Here is a 22,019-nt window from a genome sequence, read left to right on the forward strand (position 1 = left end):
ATTTGTGGTTCCTGGACTTCCAATTGAATGTATACTTAACACTGAATTCCACATTAAAGGGAAAACTCCAATGATTTTTTTCCCCAAATGTCCCAGTTAAGTAGACTTGTATCCAAACAACAGAAATCAAGCATGTTCAATATTTTACATTTAAACAAATGGAAAAGGAAGTGGCCTTCTATTACATTTAATATTCAATATAACCTCAGTCATAACAGCACAAAGGGCTTGATTTATTCTCTAATCACAGGTTTGCAGTTACTCAATACATCATCAGGTATTGAAAAGACCCATTGCAGCACTGGCAAAAACTCCCCTAAAATAATTAGTTATCAAAGAAATACTAAAAAGATGGAGACAAGGGGGTGGGGGGGGAGGGCGGAAGAAGGGGAGGGAGTTCTCCATCATTTATCTGCACTTAATTCACTAGTGTATTAAAATGCCCTAAATGCAGTGAATGTGCAATCTAAGCTCAGAGATCATATAATTGATTTGTATAATGTTTGTCTCTTTTTCCAATTCACTCTTGCAGTGAACTCTTCAAACAGGACACACTACTCCCATTGCAGAAGCTAATGCAGAGGAATGCATTCTTCTGCTCAAGCCTCTAAAGTAAGCATCCCTAGACTTCACTGTAAACCACAAGGAATGAACAAATTAAAAATAAGGTACAGTAGGAAACAGTGTCCTTTCTAAATGACCTCTTTTAATTGAAAGATCCAAGCAAAGTTCTTCCTCATTCCTTGTGTTACTGTACCACATACAATGAGAGGCAAGAGCTGATGAAGAAGTTCAACTTCTTTGTTGAGGGCTCAGGCCTGCCAGAGAAATTTCATTTCGATATAGAGCTTCTATGAACAGACACCAGCTACTAAAGTGATAGCCATACTCAAAGTTTAACTACGTGTTTGAAAAGTCTACGTTCAAAAACTTCACAATGTCCCTCTACATGCTCTTTTCATGACCAATTATCCAGTGCCCTAATTGACTGCTTTCCCCTTTTCTCTACTCAATTTTAAAATAGCATGAAAATTGCTGATTTCTGGCTCTACTGTCTTCTGTAAAAGCATATTAATTGCAGTAAAAAACCAAACCAAATTCAATGTGTGTATGACATCTTCACACTGAATTTCAGTCGTTTGGTCCAGCTCTCCGAAGACATGAGTCTCTAAGGTTCAAGTGCTATGCATATGTCCTGGGTTCAGCAGTAGCAGTCATTTTTCTCCTTCTTAGTAGCTGGTGCAGTGCTGTGTTTTTGACTTTCAGCCTGGGAACAGCTCTGGTAACACCGATGTTTTTAGTTGTTGCTAAGTAATACTTACTGTGACCAAGGACTTTGTGAGTCTCATGCTCTGCCAGGGAGGAGGGGAAGCCAGGAGGAAGCAGAGAGAGGACACCTGACCCAAACTAGCCAAAGAGGTACTCCATACCACAGCATGTCATGCCCAGTATATAAACTGGGGGCAGTTACCCAGAAGGGCTTGATCACTGCTCGGGTCAAGCTGGGTTATCGGTTGACGGGTGGTGAGCAGTTGTATTCTCTTCCCTTGTTATTTCCCTTATCATTGTTGTTATTGGTGGTAGCAGTAGTGGTTTGTGTTATACCTTAGTTACTGGACTGCTCTTATCTCAACCTGTGGGAGTTACATTCTTTCAATTCTCCATCCCTCTAGGAGTGGGGGGAAGAGGCAGGGGGAGTGAGCGAGTGGCTGCGTGGTTCTGGGTTGCCACCTGGCTTAAACCACGACAGTATACATATCTGCACACACAATTTCAAAAGATCTTGCCACCCAGCATAAAAAGTTCTTTGGTAAATCTGACTTTCAGAAGGGTGTTGAGCTCTTTTGAAAACATGCTATAAATCCTAATTGTTTTTGAAATTCACTTCTCATTATATGTTTACGATTCCGTCATTTTTATAGAATCATTTACTTAGTTATTACAATATGAATCCAAATTTTTGGAGATTCAAAATAACAAGATTTTATGACCAAATCTGTAAAAATCAACAGTACTTAATAAATCCTGTTATTCTGCCATTTACCATTCTAGCCATCTTTTTATTTTTAGTCCTTCATTTCCTCTTCATTCTCATGTTTTACTTTGGATTCTTGATGAATGATCACAGATTCTACTTTTCAGTTTATTTTTCTTCCTCTTCTGTTTGTACATTTTGCTATTTCAATGCCTTTTAACTTCCTAGAAAAAACAATTTTTATAGATTTGAATTCTGACTACATACATTTGAAAAGAAATCAGATGTTTCATTAGGAGTGAAATAAACACAATGTTATTAAAAAAAATTCAGGTGTCCCAAAATCAAAATTATTGTTCTTATGTTTTGCTACTTTTAATCATCACAGATCAAAATCTTGGTGTTCATATTGTTTCTATATTCAACTAAGCAGTAAACCAAAAATGTTAAACAAGGTGACAGAAGTTGAAGTTTCAGTGAGCATTATGAACAAACATGACTTTCCACAGAAAGTCTTGAGAATTAGTTTTTCCTCATAGAATCAATTAGGTTGGAAAAGACCTTTAAGATCACCATGTCCAACCTTTACCCCAGGACTTCCATGTCCACCACTAAACCATGTCACTGAGGGTCTCATGTACAGGTTTTTTGAATCATGAGTTGTTTTCAAAATACATGTAAGGCAGAATTAAAAATGAGAAATATATATATTTCAAAAGTCTCTTCTAGGAGGCAAAACAGAGCTTTAATACTTACTGTACCATAACTTTCCAGTATCTCTATTTCTGTTTTTATGAAAGACATTTGGGAATCAAATGATAGGACAAGCTGACAGTACCTTTGGTCTATATTGGGTAGATACAAAAGGAGTGGATTTAAAAATGAGTTTTGTTTAATGTATATCCCTTTTTTCTTATTGTTAAGACTGTCATAATGCAATCTTTAAGCTTTTTGTTTTCTAAACTGAGTTTTTATATTGACACTTTTTGATCAGATACTGAACTCAGCCAGGCAAATCTACAACTCTGCTACCCCCTTTTCAGGTGTTGACCTGAAATATGATGAACTACAGATTCCATGTGGCTGGAATGAGCTGATCCAGGGTGTACTAACAATATACAGAAACATAGCATAAAATAACAGTTAGCAGAATAAACCAAAGCAACTCCAGTCAAGACTAACTTAAAAAAGCTTCCTTTGGACTAGATAATCACGCATGAGCTTTGGCCAAGTACGCTGACAAGCATCATGAGCTTCATCCAAACTTTCCATTCATGCTTCTTTGGTGAACTCTAGGTTTTGGGTTAGAAGCTTAAGATCTCAACAGTGATGACAGAGAAGATCTTGAAAAGGGCATACTTAAACAGGTAATAATCCTTCCCAACAGGAATCTTTCAAAATTTTACATATTCCTAATCCTAAAGCTTTCTGTTGCCAAAAAAAATCCAGAATTTTATAATTTTATGTTGGCAGCTCGATCCTCAACCGTTGCTATTTCTTGCTTGCTAATTCTACAGTTCTGAGCTGTGGATTGCAGGTGTGGATTGCATCATTTTGGTGGAAACTGGATTGTTAACTAGCAGGCAGTTATGTAATGTTGACCACAACAGTGGTCAACGTAAGAATCAGAAGATGGCACCATGTCTAACAGATTACATAATGTATGATTAAAAGCTAATTTCTCTGCATAAGACAAGAAAGCAGACAGACACAAGCTATAAAGGTCAGGCGTCCTCACAGCATGACTGAAGACTATTCTCAAGTTGTAGATCACGTTTCAGTGACTGATAGGTTTAGTTATTTGCCAATAATTGCTAGCTCATGCCACTCTGGCTTGAAGCTGATTTTCCGTGACAAAAATTATATTCTTAATATGGAAAAAGATCCACTCCTCTCCCTGGTGAAAGTAAAATACAAAAAAATCTCCCCTTAGGCATTTTACATCTGAAGATGTATGCATCACCTTCAACACTTTATTTCTCATGACATTTTAAGTTTCCTAATTTTCTTTTTATATCTTTAAGATAGTTCACATTCTGTTTTCCTGTATATTACAAGGTGAGTTGTTTGTGAAAAGTAATTTCAGGCAGACTTATGCAGCACATGGCAATCTAGGCAGTGCCTATTCCTATTCACAAAGGCCACTGAGGGTTATACAAAAAATCCCATCTGCATTTTCTTACAGTTTACATTTTTTAAAGCCTTTTTTTTTTTCTTTTTAGGTTTGTTTTTGGTTGGAAGAGGTAGAAAAGAATATGACTGGGACCAATATGATTACAGTCTGTCATCAAGCCAATGAAAATAATGTTCTCTTGGGTGAGCTGACACTCTGAACACCATTCCACAGTTATCAGATTTTCACTGATGGCGTTCTGAAGTTTTGTTGAGCTTTTAAATTCAGGCTGGTGCCCTTTTATGAGTCTCAGGCAAAAGTCAGTATCTCTCTAACAAATCTTTTTTTGCTATTAACTCACCCACTATTGCTCTTCGCTTTGCAGCCTCCCACCCCAACAAGAAAAGGTTTTAAGTTTGTCTTAGGTTTTCATGTGAACGTTGTTTTCTTCTTTTCCTTAAAAAAATATTAAAAAAATATCTCCACAATTCTTTGCAGAAACTCCCTTGATGCTTCAAAGATACAGTATCTTACTTATTTTGTTTGGTCGGGTTTAATAAATCATCTGCCTTACTTCTTGCTTTTTCCACGTAAGAGAGCTGCATAATGTTTCATGTGCACCAAGTTCATATTTCCTGCTTTACTGCTTATTCCACTAGATTTACTGATATTGCCTGAGGCGTCACTGAGAGAACACACTCATCAGAACTTTGTCATCTGTTGCAAGGTGGATCGTGCAGACTCTGCAACATATATACTGTCAACTAAACCAAATTATTTTAGTCTAACCGCTGGGTTAGACCACCCGTGCTTCCTTGCATATGCTCACAAAGACTTGCTATCTATTAGAACTTGACAGAAAGAACTGCCACAAATACATATTATAGAAATAGTCCAATTCAATGACCAACTTAAAACATCTATGAAGTTAAATTAACACGTCTCACTGAAGGCAGCTGAACTTAAACTCATGATTAAATCTGTGCAAAACCATGTTAAGAGTCTGTCTTTTTTTGCTTCTGCAACACTTATAGGAAGATAAATGTGTGTGTGTATCAGTCCACTGCTGTTTGCTTTGTTTTTTTTTTAGTATGTAGCTCATCTATCTGGATGGATGAACTGAAGATGAAAAACACATCAGACCCAGTTTAGTTCTGTATCATGGCCTAGAAATTCACAGCTCTCTTCACAAGATACACGTTTCTTTAAAATGTGTACCAATTCCCTTGTGAGGTCTGCTAAGTATAGCCATCTATTTTTTTTCTTGCATAATAATTTTGCAGATGTTGTCATTGGGTCTGTGTTATTGTCTTTTACCCATTTTAAGTTTTATGGAGATTTTTTGCACTTTATCATTTAAGCCTGAAAGTAACATGAAATTAATATAAACATAGTGTTTCTCCATTCTGTTTCTCCAGATCATGATCCCTACTGCTAGACATAACCGCATATTCATATTCCACCCACCACTGCAACCCATTAAGGCACCAAGAGCAAACAGGTCTCAGCAAGGACAAATCAAAACAAGGCGCACAACTCAAGGACATTTATTCACTCTTTCACTGTGCTGTTGTTGATGCTGCACTTTGGACACAGGTATACAGAGTATAATCCTCTATATGAGAGAAGACATCACCTCTCTTCAGAACTGTTCTGGCTATTCTGCTATTTTACGCAGCCTCACTGTACTTTTCAAAAGATCTGACATCAGCTTACTTTAGCAAGGGAGCATTCAAGGTGGTAAAAAATAAATTTGTTCACTAAACTTTTTTAAACTTTATAATCATCAGAAGTTAATTTACCTACACAACAGCTCTTTAAACTGACTTTGTTTAAACTACTGTGACATCCAATTTAGGTAAGCAACATTTGAATTAGATGCTATTATGTCAAATAAAACTTTCAAAAATGGAATAAATGTTTATATTCCTGTTTATCTCATGTGTTTATATTTTCATTTTCCTTCTACTTCCAAAATACAGTAAGGATGTCAGAACCTGCTAAATTAGTGTCCTTTCAGATGTTTTCTGTAATGATGCAGTACAGTCTTGGATTACATACTTAGGTTCTAATCTCAGCAAAATAGAAACTGAACAAATGTTTTTGCCTTCATGCAGTCTTTCCCTCATCCATTCATGCTGCTGAAAAGACTCCGTTATTATCTCAAAGGTCAGACATGCTTAGTAGTTCCTGTACTGTTGAAAAAAATCTCTCTCTTTTAATCTCACAGTCTCATAGTCCTTGTGGATTTCCAGTAATTCTAGACTAAAGAATTTTGTTTTCTTGTAGAAATAGCTGTATTTAAAAACATTGTGACTATTCTCTTTCCTAACATTACGAAAGTGCTTCCCAAATTCATAACCAAGCTTTCAACACAACTGAAACTGAATTATTAACATGCATGGGTCACTGCACTGAATTCTGTATCACAAGAAATCACTTAGCAGAGGCATTATGACATGCTTCTCTCTCTTATGGCCTTATTCTACTTTCAATAAAGTTAGGGGGAGCTCCCAAATACTTCAACAGAAAGGAACTAGGTGTTAACCAGAGCCAAAAGAGCCAACTTGATTCAAGGCAGAAAGGCAGCAGTGACAGAATCTAGTATTTGTCCAAGCGAGATTTCAAACCATTAAAAACCAACTTACATGCTCTTTCCTCCCTCCCCATAAGTAACTATTCTTATTGCACAAAAAGATGTGAAACACAACTCGTTTAGCAGGTGGGATCTTTTTGCTAAGATGGCAAATTATGCGTTTGTCAACACTAGCAAAATAAAACCCACCTACTTGAAGCTTGTGTCTTTGGGAAACTGTATTTCAAAAAGAGGATTATCTCTGCCAGTAAACTTTGGAAAAGCTTTGATAACTTACAGACTGATGGTTCCCAACAGACTTAGTAAATTAAAGCCTGAGGAAAGAATATCTAAACATGGAAATATACTCGAACAACTTCATGGGTGAATGAATACTCATGTCCAGAATGAATGTAGATACATTCAAACCTGTTATTTTGAACATATATTAAGCTATATCAGAAAAAGACATTTGGTTTACAAGCAGAATGTTTTACATGACTTATTCAGGAACAGCTAATTTGTTTTAAACTTCATATTCCACCTTACTGCAAAAAAGGTATTTATGGATAGACATTGTTGAGAGGTGGTTTTTTTTTCACTGAGTAATTACTTATTGCATTTTATGTTGCCTACACAAGTACACTGCAATGAAAACTATCTATTGCCATTTTTCACTGTTTTAGTAAAGGCTATTGTAAAACAAACAACTTCTATATATATATAGGTAATTTCTCACACACACCAAAACCCAGAAATTCCCTGGCCAAGAGATGGCAGAGAAGACTGTTTCTAAAATTTTATATCCCAATCAATGTCTTTGTCAGAAGAGCCACATGCAGAGATGTCTTCTCTCACTAAGATGATTTGCAAAGGGCGGCAGGTAAGTGGGAGTAAGCAGATTTTCAGACAAAGGAAAAAGGAAAAAAAAAAGCTAACAGAGTCGTGACATCTGTCATCCTGTTGTGCACCTGTAGGCCATCAATGTTTCCAAGCAAGCTGCTCACAACAGATGGAACATGGCCTTTTGGTTCAAGTATAAAACCACAAAATGATGACTACATATGTCACAGAGAGGTGTGATTTAGGGGAGCACTGAAGGTAACAAAAGATCCCATATTACTAACAATGTAACATTAGAAACTTTGGAATGACAAAACACTAATCTATTATCAGCTAAAGTTAAAAAAGAACGATAAAATGTATTTCTGGTTTTCTCAAACTTCAGAAATAACAACAATAATGCTTTATAGCTGAAGGCTCCTTCACCTTTTTTAACTAAATATTTTGAAAAATTAAAAAAAAAAAAGAAAGAAATAAAGCTACAATGTACATATAGGAGCATCATCTAAAATAACTAAATTCAAAAAGCTCCAGCAAAATGCTTCCCATTGATGTCATTCAATCTCTGTGACCCCTAATAATATTAATGATGGATGAGGGAAACATTTTTCTGTGGATTAGAAACCGGCTAAACAGGCAGAAAACCAACAGCAGGGAGGTACAGCCAATTTCAGTAATTCAAAAGGTTAATAAAAAATGCCTGGTACATCCTGTTAGGTGTGTTTAATTTATTTATAAAAGGGAATGAATAGCACCAACACTTTACACATCATGAAATAATTTAGAATAGTCAGCAATGAAAAAATGTTTGCTTAACTCAGGAAAGCTCAGTTAGGGGACAGCCTCCTCATGGGTAAAAGTCAGTACTGATTTAGCAAGAATAAGACACATTGCAGAAACCTTCTAAGCCACGTACATTTCCAGACCCTGAACAAGTTGTAGTTCCTCAAGTGAAAGACCTGAATGCAATTTGTGTACAGACAAAAGAAAAAAAACGAAAATATGGTTATGTTACTGTATAAACTTGTGCAATCATTAAATGTGAACTATGTTATTTGCTATGCTCATCAGAGTCCTCAAAAGAAATTACAGACCAAAAGTTTTGTTTGAAAGAGGACACGGTGAAGGAAAGAGAAGGCAGATGTACATAAATGTGTGCACAGAAATGATGTGACAGGGTTTCCTAGGTATGAACATTTTCACATGTAACTATTCCAATTTTTGATTTGTTAACTATCATTTACGACATCAACCAAGTTCTAGCAATACCTAATATTCTTTTGCACCACTGTGATGCAGTAGCAACGTGTGGTTTCGAATTATATAATACAGAAACTGGTACATAATCAGAGGTTTTAAACTCTTTCTCCTCAACGACTTTTATGGGAAGAGCAATGCACACATTATATGATAGTTTCACTCAATAATAAATGTTAATTTATTACCACATTAATAAATGTTAAATTATTATAACAAAGGGGCTGGCATTTCAAAAGCATCACTGCAAATGAAAGACGAATGCTGTAACTGATTAAATTTCATTGAAAATCATTCATAGCAATGAATTGTGTAAATCTTTTGATTAAATTAATGATAAAAGGGAGTGTTTTAGGAAGCATTCAGTAGTGCTGCCAACAAAGCACAAGGAAATCCTCCAAGTAAGGATTTGCATTTTTTAAGAGAATGGTTGAAGGATATAGCATATTTATGAATTAGGCTCAGTCTCCAACAACTGAGAAAATAATTTTATCACTCAGCTTCATTTTTCAGTTCTGCCGCACTAATGAAAAGCAAAGAAGATTACGAGGTTAAGACCAAGCATCAAGCAAGCTGTACATTATTGCCTTTTTCCATCTCCACAGAATAAGGCTGATTAACATTTTTCCTTTCCAGTGTCAAAATTCTTTAACAGTCTGGCAAACTCTGTGTCCTGGTTTAGCAGTAGCAGTCATTTTTTCTACTAGTGCAGTGCTGTGTTTTGACTTTCGACCTGGGAATAATACTGATAAAGCCGATGTTTTCAGTTGTGGGTCAGAATGTTTACCCTGACCAAGGACTTTGTGAGTCTGATGCTCTGCCAGGGAGGAGGAGAAGCCAGGAGGAAGCAGGGACAGGACACCTGACCCAAACTAGCCAAAGAGGTATTCCATACCATAGCACGTCATGCCCAGGATGTAGAATGGAGAGTTCCCGGAAGGGCTGGATCATGGCAGGGTGGGGGTGAGGTACCGGTTGGTGAGCGGTTGTATTCTCTTCCTTGTTATTTCCTTTATCATTATTACTATTGGTGGTAGCAGTAGTGATTTGTGTTATACCTTAGTTATTAAACTGTTCTTATCTCAACCTGTGGGAGCTGCATTCTTTTGATTCTCCTCCCCGTTCCTCCAGGAGTGGAGGGAAGAAAGGTGGGGGGGGAAGTGGACTTCGTGGTTCTGATTTACAGCCTGGGCTTAAACCACGACACTCTGGATGCTCCACTTTCCATGAAGAGATGAATCTTGCTAAGATTTGGTGCCCCACCACGATAGCTGAGAATCATACACGGTTATCACAGAATCATAGAATAGTTAGGGTTAGAAAGGACATTAAGATCATCTAGTTCCAACCCCACGGCCGTGGGCAGGGACACCCCACACTAAACCATGCCACCCAAGGCCTCATCCAACCTGGCCTTGAACACCACCACAGATGGAGCACTCACAACCTCCCTGGGCAACCCATTCCAGTGCCTCACCACCCTCTCAGTAAAGAATTTCTTCCTTAGATCCAATCTAAACTTCCCCTGTTTAAGTTTTAAACCATTACCCCTTGTCCTGTCACTACAGTCTCTGATGAATAGTCCATCCCCAGCATCCTTGTAGGCCCCCTTCAGATACTGGAAGGCTGCTATGAGGTCTCCACGCAGCCTTCTCTTCTCCAGGCTGAACAGCCCCAACTTTCTCAGCCTGTCCTCACAGGGGAGGTGCTCCAGTTCCCTGATCATCCTCGTGGCCCTCCTCTGGACTTGTTCCAACAGTTCCATGTCCTTCTTATGTTGAGGACACCAGAACTGCACACAATATTTAAAGTGAGGTCTCACGAGAGCAGGTAGAGGGGCAGGATCACCTCCTTTGACCTGCTGGTCACACTCCTTTTGATACAGCCCAGGATACGGTTGGCTTTCTGGGCTGTGAGCGCACACTGAAGCCGGCTCATGTTCATTTTCTCATTGACCAACATCCCCAAGTCCTTCTCTGGAGGGCTGCTCTGAATCTCTTCTCTGCCCAACCTGTAGCTGTGCCTGGGATTGCTCTGAACCAGGTGTACGACCTTGCACTTGGCATGGTTAAACTTCATCAGGTTGGCATCAGCCCACCTTACAGGATTGTCAAGGTCCCTCTGGATGGCATTCCTTCCCTCCAGCGTATCAACCGAACCACACAGCTTGGTGTCATCAGCAAACTTGCTGAGAGCGCACTCAATCCCACTGTCCATGTCACCAACAAAGATGTTGAACAAGACCGGTCCCAACACCGATCCCTGAGGGACACCACTCGTTATTGGTCTCCAGCCGGACATCGAGCCATTGACCATAACTCTTTGTGTGCGGCCATCCAGCCAGTTCATTATCCACCGAGTGGTCCACCCATCAAATTGATGTCTCTCCAATTTAGAGACAAGGATGTCGTGTGGGACAGTGTCAAACGCTTTGCACAAGTCCAGATAGGTGATGTCAACTGCTCTACCCCTGTCCATCAGTTCCGTAGCCCCATCATAGAAGGCCACCAAACTGGTCAGGAAGGATTTCCCCTCAGTGAAGCCATGCTGGCTGTCACCAAGCACCTCCTTGTTTTTCATGTGCCTTAGCATGCTTTCCAGGAGAATCTGCTCCAAGATTTTGCCAGGCACAGAGGTGAGACTGACTGGTCTGTAATTCATATATCAGCAAACAGACTAGCGAGGAACTATTTCCTGGTTCTGTCATTGAACAGGATGGCATGGGATGGTCTGTGTCCACATGGCTGAATTTCCTCCCTGCCCCAAAACAGGACATTTGCATCCAAGCTAACTACTGGGAATGGTCCTGGGCCTCTGCGAAGCCCAGAACCATGCCAGAGTGTTGCCTGGGAGTTGCTAGATGCCAAAAAGTCTCTTAAACACTAGTTAGAAAATGTCACTGCATAGCTGGCCCAGTACTCAAATCCATGCATCAGCCCCAGTTATTTATAAATATGAATGTAACCTGTGTGGCCCTTCTCTACTAATCAGACTTAGCTAAAGACATCAACCTAAGACTAAGCTTGTGTTAAGGGGTCTCCTGAAGAAACCATTAACAGAAGCCTCCCCGATAATCAATAGGAAAATAGACGGGGTCCAAAACTGAATTTATCCTGGGGTAAACTGGGAATTCCCAATTAATTTTTATTTTCATTAAATAAGAAAAAAATACTTCACAGAAATTTTAGAAGAAAAACCCACAGTATCCTTTCACCTGCAGGTGAAGGATAGGGCCTTCAAGAAATTAGCAGCATTCAAAAGCTGAAGAGCAGCCAAGAAGGAGAGAGAAAGAGATAGCACTTTCTCCTTTTTACGCATGCTAGCTCAAGTGCACCAGGTTCTGTCATCATTGTATAAGAAAGAGACAACCTAGTCTGTATTTGGATAGATTGTGAAACAGGTTTAAATTGGGTAACAAAAATCAAATATACACTCCAAATATAAATGTTTACCAAAATATTTGTACAATAAATACAATACATTAACCTCTGGCTCATAATAATAAACTGTAAGCAATCAAAGGCTCTTAAAGCAGAGAATTTAGGACCAAAATCAAAACTCATGTCATAGAAGAGTATTACATAAGAACTACACAAAAATAAAGTCAAATGATCTAGCTACTAAAATACACACATGTGCTCAAAATCTTGTGGGAATCAAATATTCCAGTAAAAATAAAGGGAAAGATGGAAACACAAGTTTCTTATTATCACACTTCATATGTTATAAAACCTAACAGTTAACTTATTTTTGGCAAAGGGACAAAAGTTGCACAACACTCTGGCTTACACAAATATTTTCTATTGTTAAATGCATCTTAAATGTAGCTTGTTATAGGTTAACTTCATGCACACAGTGCACCATGCAGTCTGAGACTGTCCCAAAGATACCTACTTTTCAAAACACTGATAAATAGCAAGCTGCCAGCATCCAGTGAGCCAGGTGTAAAAAAAAAAATCACTCAACAATTTACAGCTGAATTGAAACCAGATAAAATCATTTGTGTAATAAAGACTGTACAGATGTTGACCAAAGAAAACTTGGTATTTTTGGACAAATTACTGTGTATACTTTCTAAAGCACTCCCTCTTGAAAAGATAAAATGGCAATAAAAGTTCTCTCAAAAAAAAATGCCCTTGTTTGTAATCATTAAGTGAAATATGCCTGTGAAAATGAATTGGGCTAACCTCAAGTTTCACGCTTTTAGTTGCTGTGTCCTTTAAAGGAAAAAAAAAAGTTAGACGTGCAACAGAAATGGTTATAAAGAAGTGGAAGGAACTACTCATGCCTATACTAAACAGAGACTTTACAATAACATTGCACTTCTTTCCACTGAAGATTTTATAATGTAAAGGAAGAGGCAATGATTTAGCAAGAGTGAATGTTTAAGAATAAAAATTCAGTATCTTCAGTCATCATCTGCTAGCAGAGTGAGTTATTACTGAGCATTAACAGTTGGCCATTTTTAGAGGTGCAAGGGCAGCGTCCTGCATCAACCTTCTTACCGCTTCAAAGTGACAAAGAAAAACTTTCAGATATGCAAGAACATGCAGTAACACCTCTCAAACTTACCAGGTTACACAAACGAAGACTGAGTTGTAGAAGCAATGATATATGCACATGTATAAAATTTTAAAACCAAAGAACTTCATACCAGTACTCATCACAATTTGTATTACTATTCTCTCCATACATTTCCCCATGTATAGCCAGCAATCTGCTTGCCTTGTGATAAGAAGCTAGTATCAAAATCATAACCAATCTTAATTTTTGGTGTAGTAACATAACGTAATTGCCAAGTGTTTAGTGATCAGTTTATAGAATCACAGAATCATAGAACAGTTAGGGATGGAAAGGACCTTAAGATCATCTAGTTCCAACCCCCTGCCATGGGTAGGGACACCTCACACTAAACCATGTCACCCAAGGCCTCATCCAACCTGGCCTTGAACACTGCCAGGGATGGAGCATTCACAACCTCCCTGGGCAACCCATTCCAGTGCCTCTCCACGTAACAGAAAAGAACTTCCTCCTTAGATCCAATCTAAACTTCCCCTGTTTAAGTTTTAACCTGTTACACCTTGTCCTGTCACTACAGTCTCTGATGAATAGTCCCTCCCCAGCATCCTTGTAGGCCCCCTTCAGATACTGGATGGCTGCTATGAGGTCTCCACGCAGCCTTCTCTTCTCCAGGCTGAACAGCCCCAACTTTCTCAGCCTGTCTTCACAGGGGAGGTGCTCCAGTTCCCTGATCATCCTCGTGGCCCTCCTCTGGACTTGTTCCAACAGTTCCATGTCCTTCTTATGTTGAGGACACTAAAACTGCACACAATATTTAAAGTGAGGTCTCACGAGAGCAGGTAGAGGGGCAGGATCACCTCCTTTGACCTGCTGGTCACACTCCTTTTGATGCAGCCCAGGATACGGTTGGCTTTCTGGGCTGTGAGCGCACACTGAAGCCGGCTCATGTTAAGTTTCTGATTGACCAACACCCCCAAGTCCTTCTCCACAGGGCTGCTCTGAATCTCTTCTCTGCCCAGCCTGTAGCTGTGCCTGGGACTGCTCTGACCCAGGTGTACGACCTTGCACTTGGCATGGTTAAACTTCATCAGGTTGGCATCAGCCCACCTCACAAGCATGTCAAGGTCCCTCTGGATGGCATTCCTTCTATCAACCGAACCACACAGCTTGGTGTCATCAGCAAACTTGCTGAGGGCGCACTCAATCCCACTGTCCATGTCACCAACAAAGATGTTGAACAAGACTGGTCCCAACACCGATCCCTGAGGGACACCACTCGTTACTGGTCTCCAGCCGGACATCGAGCCATTGACCACAACTCTTTGTGTGCGGCCATCCAGCCAGTTCTTTATCCACCGAGTGGTCCACCCATCAAATTGATGTCTCTCCAATTTAGAGACAAGGATGTCGTGTGGGACAGTGTCAAACGCTTTGCACAAGTCCAGGTAGATGACGTCAACTGCTCTGCCCCTGTCCATCAGTTCCGTAGCCCCATCATAGAAGGCCACCAAATTGGTCAGGAAGGATTTCCCCTCAGTGAAGCCATGCTGGCTGTTACCAAGAACCTTGTTGTTTTTCATGTGCCTTAGCATGCTTTCCAGGAGAATCTGCTCCAAGATTTTGCCAGGCACAGAGGTGAGACTGACTGGTCTGTAGTTCCCCGCGTCATCCATTTTCCCCTTCTTGAAAATGGGGGTTATATTTCCCTTTTTCCAGTTGTCAGGAAGTTCAACCGACTGCCATGATTTTTCAAATATGATGGCCAGTGGCTTAGCAACTTCATTCACCAGTTCCTTCAGGACCCGGGGATGGATTTCATCAGGTCCCATGTACTTGTGCACATTCAGGTTCTTAAGATGGTCTCGAACCAAATCCTCGCCTACAGTGGGCCCAAGGTTTTCATTCTCACAGTCCCTGCGTCCACCTTCCAAGACTTGGGTGGTGTGGTCACAACATTTGCCAGTGAAGACTGAGGCAAAGAAGTCATTAAGAACCCTCATATTTATAAAGTATGTAATGATGAAAATTCAACAAGAATGTCCTAAATACACCATTTATCACCATTATTTATAATAAACCAGTATTTCAAATGTAAAAAAAATAGAAGAGAGTAGACTTAGGTTAGATATTAGGAAAAAATTCTTTACTTTGAGGGTGGTGACGTGCTGACACAGGTTGACCAGAGAAGCTGTGGCTGTCCCATCCCTGGCAGTATTCAAGGCCAGGCTGGACAGGGCTTTGAGCAACCTGGTCTAGTGGAAGTTGTCCCTGCCTGTGGCAGCGGGTTGGAACTAGATGATCTTTAAGGTCTCTTCCAACTCAAACCATTCCATAATTCTGTGACTTGGAGTACTGTGTGCAGTTCTGGTGTCCTCAACATAAAAAGAACATGGAACTGTTGGAACAAGTCCAGAGGAGGGCCACGAGGATGATCAGGGGACTGGAGCACCTCCCATATGGAGACAGGCTGAGAAAGTTGGGGCTGTTCAACCTGGAGAAGAGAAGGCTGCATGGAGACCTCGTAGCAGCCTTCCAGTATCTGAAGGGGTGCTACAGGGATGCTGGAGATGGACTATTCATTAGGGACTGTAGTGACAGGACAAGGGGTAACGGGTTCAAACTTAAACAGGGGAAGTTTAGATTGGATGTAAGGAAGAAATTCTTTACTTAGAGGGTGGTGAGGCACTGGAATGGGTTGCCCAGGGAAGCTGTGAATGCTCCATCCCTGGAGGTGTTCAAGGCCAGGCTGGATGAGGCCTTGGGTGACATGGTTTAGTGTGGGGTGTCCCTGCCCATGGCAGGGGGGTTGGAACTAGATGATCTTAAGGTCCTTTCCAACCCTAACTATTCTATGATTCTATGACTTAAAGGTCCAAATTCAGAGTCAGGACTTTATTTTACATCCAGCTACATTATTATATGTTATTTGGATTAGTCAATGTTTTTGCTTGATTTTAATTGAAATTCTGTGTATAGCAGAATAGAGCTTCCACAGGAAAGACACAGCATTACCCATAGGCTAAGCACATGTACTGCTTTGCTAATAATGTAACTCCATTCTATAAGACGAATATACCTGAAGTTCTGATGCTCGCTTCATCATCTCCAGTGTAATGTAGCAACCGATAGAATGAGCAATCAGTACCAGCTTTATATCTTTTGATACATTCTTTTTGAGGAAGTTCAGCTTATGCTCTACTTGTCCGTTAAGTCCAAAAACATCCTCTAGCTCCTTAATATCTGTGTCTGAAACATAGAAGAAAAAGAGTGTTTTAACGACAGAAATTCAGAAATTTCAACTATTTTTTTTTTTTCCCACAGTTTTTTTGAAAACTCTGAAATAAACAAACATATTAATTAAACACATAAACCAACACACTGATCTTAAAAATTTCATTTTAATTACCACTGGTAAACACAGACTGATGAATAACACATGCAGGATGTGAAGACTTTTGTGTAGCTGGGGAGCCAGGGAAGGATATGGATACACATAAAGCTTCACTGCACATCATCTAGCACTGGATCCCCTTCATTCAGAACAAGATCAAACTCAAGGCATTGAATCAGCTTGAATCAATCCAGATTAAATCATTGTGAGATCAGAACCTACAACAGCAAAACTGCCTAGGAATAAAAGTTCCTTCACTCAAGACAAACTGTCACATATGTTACCATGCACTAAGAACCTTCAGATACTCAAAATCTCCTGTTCTAAAATAAAGATGCACAAAAAAGTCCCAAGGAGCAAGGAAAAATATGAAAGGCATAAGTGTCAACACAGAACACCAGTAATTACATAAACTACTCCTATTTAGGCAGGTTTTTATTGTCAGTCCAGCCACAAAACAATAAGACCAAGTTAGAGCGTCATGGTTCTGGGTAATCATGCAATTTGAGGAACACCTAACAGAAGTGGTGCCCTAACCAGCCCATTCAGTATTAGGTGTTTAATTTCCCACTTAGTTTCTTTTGATGTCCTCTGCATCAGTTCCCTATGTGAAAAATAGATGTGGAAGAAATTATCCATAAGGCAGACATACCGAAAAGGCACATACATTAAAAGATGGAAATGCATTGAAAAACTACTGTAAAAGAAAGTTAGATAGCACCACAGATCCATTTCAGATGCAATTGGCTTCGCACCTGCTTGGAGGAAAACATGGAGTTAACTGCCTATGACTATGAACACAGTTTACCAAATTAGGAAGGCTGACTGGTCTTTTAATCCACATGTAAGAAGTTTGATGGCAATTGGCCAGTAACCTCAAACACTAAAAATTAATAATGCTACTGTAGTGAAGTTACTGGGGTTTTGGCAGTGACAGTATTAACTGGTAGCCTAAGTAGGCTGGCACTATATTGCTTTTTTGATCATCTGTATGAAATATAACCTTTTGAAGCAAAATAACTGCTCTAGAATGTGTCCTGATAACTTTTTTATTGAGCTTAGATTATTAACACAAAGGTCACAACAAAGTTCTTCAATTAAACTAGTATTTCTATTAAAGCTATTAATGGTCATACCTGAGCACAATTTAGAGTAGTTTACTCTAAATGAAAAAGCGGTTTACTAAAACACACTCAAGGAATGTAAAATTAGATGAGAAATAATATTTTGCTTATTATGCTTTCTATAAGTAATGGAAAACAAAGAGCTTGTTCTGTTTTCTGAACCTCTAAATAAACGCCTAAGGCCAAAACACATTTTTTAAACTTAATTGCTATTTTTAGCATAAGTTGTCTTTCATTTTCATTTAATTACACAGGAGCTCAACCTCAAGCAGGAGAGGGCTGTCTACATTGCAAGTCTAATTAAAGGTAAATATAACACACATAAAACACAGAATACTAGAAGTATAGTGGCCTAGAGGATGCAGCAAGTGAAAGAGGATGTTACATTGAGCATATTTACATTACTGTGTGTTGGGTTGAGCAGGTCAGTTTTCCCTTGTAAATATTTATTACCATTTCCATATTGTTTTACTCAAGCACTTCCATCTCCAGTGATTTATTAGCATGTCTTTTAACATTTGTCATTCCATTCACAGCTTCAATTCTTTAAAATAAGTGATTTTACAATAATTTCAGCTTATTTCCAGGTTAAAGCAAAGGGAAGGAGAGAAAATAGGTCTATAAATCTTCTTCAGAACTTCTCATGGTTTGCAAAACCCCAGAAACCAAGCAGGAAACAAAACAAACCTGTATTTGTATTTTTCAGTCTCAGGAGACTAACGACTGCTTTTCACCACACGAAATCAATTTCTGCTATGTGAGGTGCTGAACTTAGCTGTAATGCAATTAAACAATACAGCAAAGACAGTCTAGACCAGTCTCAACATTTTCCAAGTTAATGTGGGTAGCTGTGTTAGATAAATACAGCTCATTAGTTGTTAAGATGATAGATATCGAATTTAATGTTTCGTTACCTAATAAATAGCAGCATAGAGATTCAGGGCAACACATTCATAGCTATTACTGGTTTTAGCAGAGATGTGCCTATTTACAATCAGTTTTGTTGCCAAAGCAAGAACTCCAAGGATATGAGTGAGGATTAAGAGTAGAGTGAAAGTAAGACCTACTTCCTCCTTGCATTCGGCCAGACTTTAGTTTAGGACTTGAGTGCACTCAACTCAAACCTGTCACTGGTGCTTCCTTAATGGAGCAGGGGATAGTTGAGCTTGCAGAAGCAATTTTTAATTGGATGAGTTAGTTATGATTGATGATGATCAAGGAGACCCATTCTACTGCACTGGGCCAAACCACTCTCAGCACAGCCATGCTCAGCACCACTCAGAGCAAGAATGCTCAGATTCCCACATCTATTGGCCTATGTTACATTCACATAAAATCTCTCTTAGAATGAAAGCAAGATCTGACAGCCAGTGCTGACCCCAGAGAATTGTTTCAGCTGTTTAACACAGCGTTTCCTCTTCTTCTAAAATACTGGTTTGTTGCCAAGTCAAATCAAGTTGGCATTACTCCTAGAGAAGCCTCATTGGAGAATGAGTGTGCAGAGTGGGGTCTGGCGAGACACATGCCAAATTCTCTTCATCGCCGACTGACCCTGCACTTGTCAGGTGAAATGTCAGTGTCATGTAACCTGAAGCTGAAATATGCATCCTATTTTCCTTCTGGATAAATACAAAATTGCCCATGCCTAGTGTCAGTTCATGTTTCCTCAACACAAATGCTACACTTGTTAGAGTCCAAACTATGTGAGAGCTGGGCTGCGTCACAGGTTTGGAAGATTGATTTATTTATTTTACAGAATAAAATCATCCAGGGATTACCCAAAATCAACATGAATTTCTTGGGTGGAGAAGCTTAAATGGGATCTTTGTATAAGCAAACAGACTTGCATAAACACACTGGCAGTCAGCTCTGCAATGACTCTACGTCAGAGAAGGGACCAGAGTTACTTCACCTGAAGGTGTGGAATAAATGGCATGGCTGAAGGAGAGCTTATTTAAGCAGTTTTCAGATAGTAGAAATTATATGACTTGTATCTTATGCTGCAAATACCCCATTTGGGCCAAGGCATGTGATTTCAAGACTTTATTTAGTTGAAGTGTATTAAATAAATACTGTATTTATTTTCTTTGGCAAAGCATTAATCTTCTGATGTGCTTTTGGAAAAACAAATGGGCCATCACTTTAATGAATCTCTTTTTCTGACCTTTGCTAAACCCAGTCAGAAAACAATGACAGATTAAAATAAAGTGTTTGCTCTAAGATTAGTAGACAAGTAAATCTTGCTAGGAAAGAGGACTTTGGTTTTCAGGGAAATAACAGAGAGTTGGGTTTGTTTGTTTTTCTGCTGTGTACGCACTGGAAATTCTGAGGAAGACAAAAAACGTGTATTAGTTCTATGACAATGCCTTAGACTGGAGGTTCATAAAATCTAGCCTTTCATTAAAAAGTCTCAAAAAAAAAAAAAATAACCATACGCTCCTTTTTAATGGATGATTCAAAAAGACAGTGAAGGCTAGATTTTCCAACACTGTGCTCATATTTGTGCATATAATCTCTGCATGCCATTGTACTTCCCTAATTTCACAAGGGAATGCTTGCGTGTCCAAACTCCACACTATCCCAGTAAACAGGTGACTGAGTATTTAAGCTCAGTATGTATGGACACTTGTTATGACATGACTTTAAAGTCTGTTCCAGGATCTGCTCATACACAAGGCCTCCAAACGACTCATGAACAAGTAAGGAACTGTGTGAAAAAGTGACTTGTAATTATATGCCATGAAGGAAAGGGTGGTAAAAACCACAGTTCTACCCACACTCTACCTTCTTCTTCTCTGGGTCATTTACTGCAGGAGGTAATCCCAGTATATCTAAGGACAAACTCTAATGAACCACCTGTATAAACTCTTGTGGTCAAGAATTTTCAGAACTGGACTTCTTACAGGGTAAGGACAAGTATCTTGAGACTGAGGGCACTGGAAAAAGATTCACCTCTTCCTCTGAAGACACTGCTCATTTCAGGTGTGTGACATCACCATACTGCTATTAACAGTGAGAAGAAATAACAAGTTTAAACACATGAAAATGCAGTAGCATCACAAGAAAGTATTGAGAGGAAGAAAAAAAGTAAGCAAAAAGATACTGAAAGGTCAGTGATGATATCAAAGCATATGAAAACGAAAGGCACAGAGCATCAAGTACAGTCAACCAAAAAGTTCACGAGAGCTAGCTCAGGGTCAGGTTAAGTCCACTTAATCTCCATCAAATACCCTAACTGCAACCATCATATAGCACCAAGTGTTTTAGACTTTATGCCCCCGCCTCCTTTTTTCATTACAAAACCAAACAAGCACTGGTGAGAAGAGCAGCAGTTGTGGCTGAGAACTACTGTTCAGATGGAGCAACCCATGGAAAATTTTATCTTGCCTTCATGTACAGACAGACAGAAAGCAACCCCGCAACTAAAGCACTTGGGAGAATTACCTGTTAAACTGCCATGCATAGTCAGAAGTCTAATTCTGGAAATTAAATAAATCATTTGATTGGTTCTCTTCTTGTAGCAAATTCCTTACAATTGAATGATGCCATTCAAAAATGCTTAATTCAACTGCAAACTTAAACCCCAAGATTTCAGATTTGTAGATCTAGTATGGACAAATGTGCTAAGAAAACACATAGGTCAATGAAAAAATGAACATGAGCCGGCAGCGTGCGCTCGCAGCCCAGAAAGCCAACCGTATCCTGGGCTGCATCAAAAGGAGTGTGACCAGCAGGTCAAAGGAGGTGATCCTGCCCCTCTACCTGCTCTCGTGAGACCTCACTTTAAATATTGTGTGCAGTTCTGGTGTCCTCAACATAAGAAGGACATGGAACTGTTGGAACAAGTCCAGAGGAGGGCCACGAGGATGATCAGGGAACTGGAGCACCTCCCCTGTGAAGACAGGCTGAGAAAGTTGGGGCTGTTCAGCCTGGAGAAGAGAAGGCTGCGTGGAGACCTCATAGCAGCCTTCCAGTATCTGAAGGGGGCCTACAAGGATGCTGGGGAGGGACTATTCATCAGAGACTGTAGTGACAGGACAAGGTGTAACAGGTTAAAACTTAAACAGGGGAAGTTTAGATTGGATATAAGGAGGAAGTTCTTTCTGTTACGTGGAGAGGCACTGGAATGGGTTGCCCAGGGAGGTTGTGAATGCTCCATCCCTGGCAGTGTTCAAGGCCAGGTTGGATGAGGCCTTGGGTGGCATGGTTTAGTGTGTGGT

The 22,019-nt window shown here is 39.5% G+C and overlaps 1 protein-coding gene across 1 annotated transcript in view; it reads right to left on the bottom strand.

Moving 5' to 3' along the window:
• The window catches only part of LDAH (lipid droplet associated hydrolase), a gene marked incomplete at its 3' end in the record, with an annotated part of 135,096 nt that overhangs the window by 56,371 nt on the left and 56,706 nt on the right, over positions 1-22,019 (bottom strand). The window contains exon 4 of the mRNA XM_080616908.1: positions 16,361-16,530. Coding sequence (XP_080473034.1) covers positions 16,361-16,530 — 170 coding nt within the window. The remainder of the gene's footprint in view (positions 1-16,360; positions 16,531-22,019) is intronic.

The sequence above is a fragment of the Psittacula echo genome (genome assembly GCF_963264785.1).
Source record: "Psittacula echo genome assembly, chromosome: 4".
NCBI classification, from domain to species: Eukaryota; Metazoa; Chordata; class Aves; order Psittaciformes; family Psittacidae; genus Psittacula; species Psittacula echo.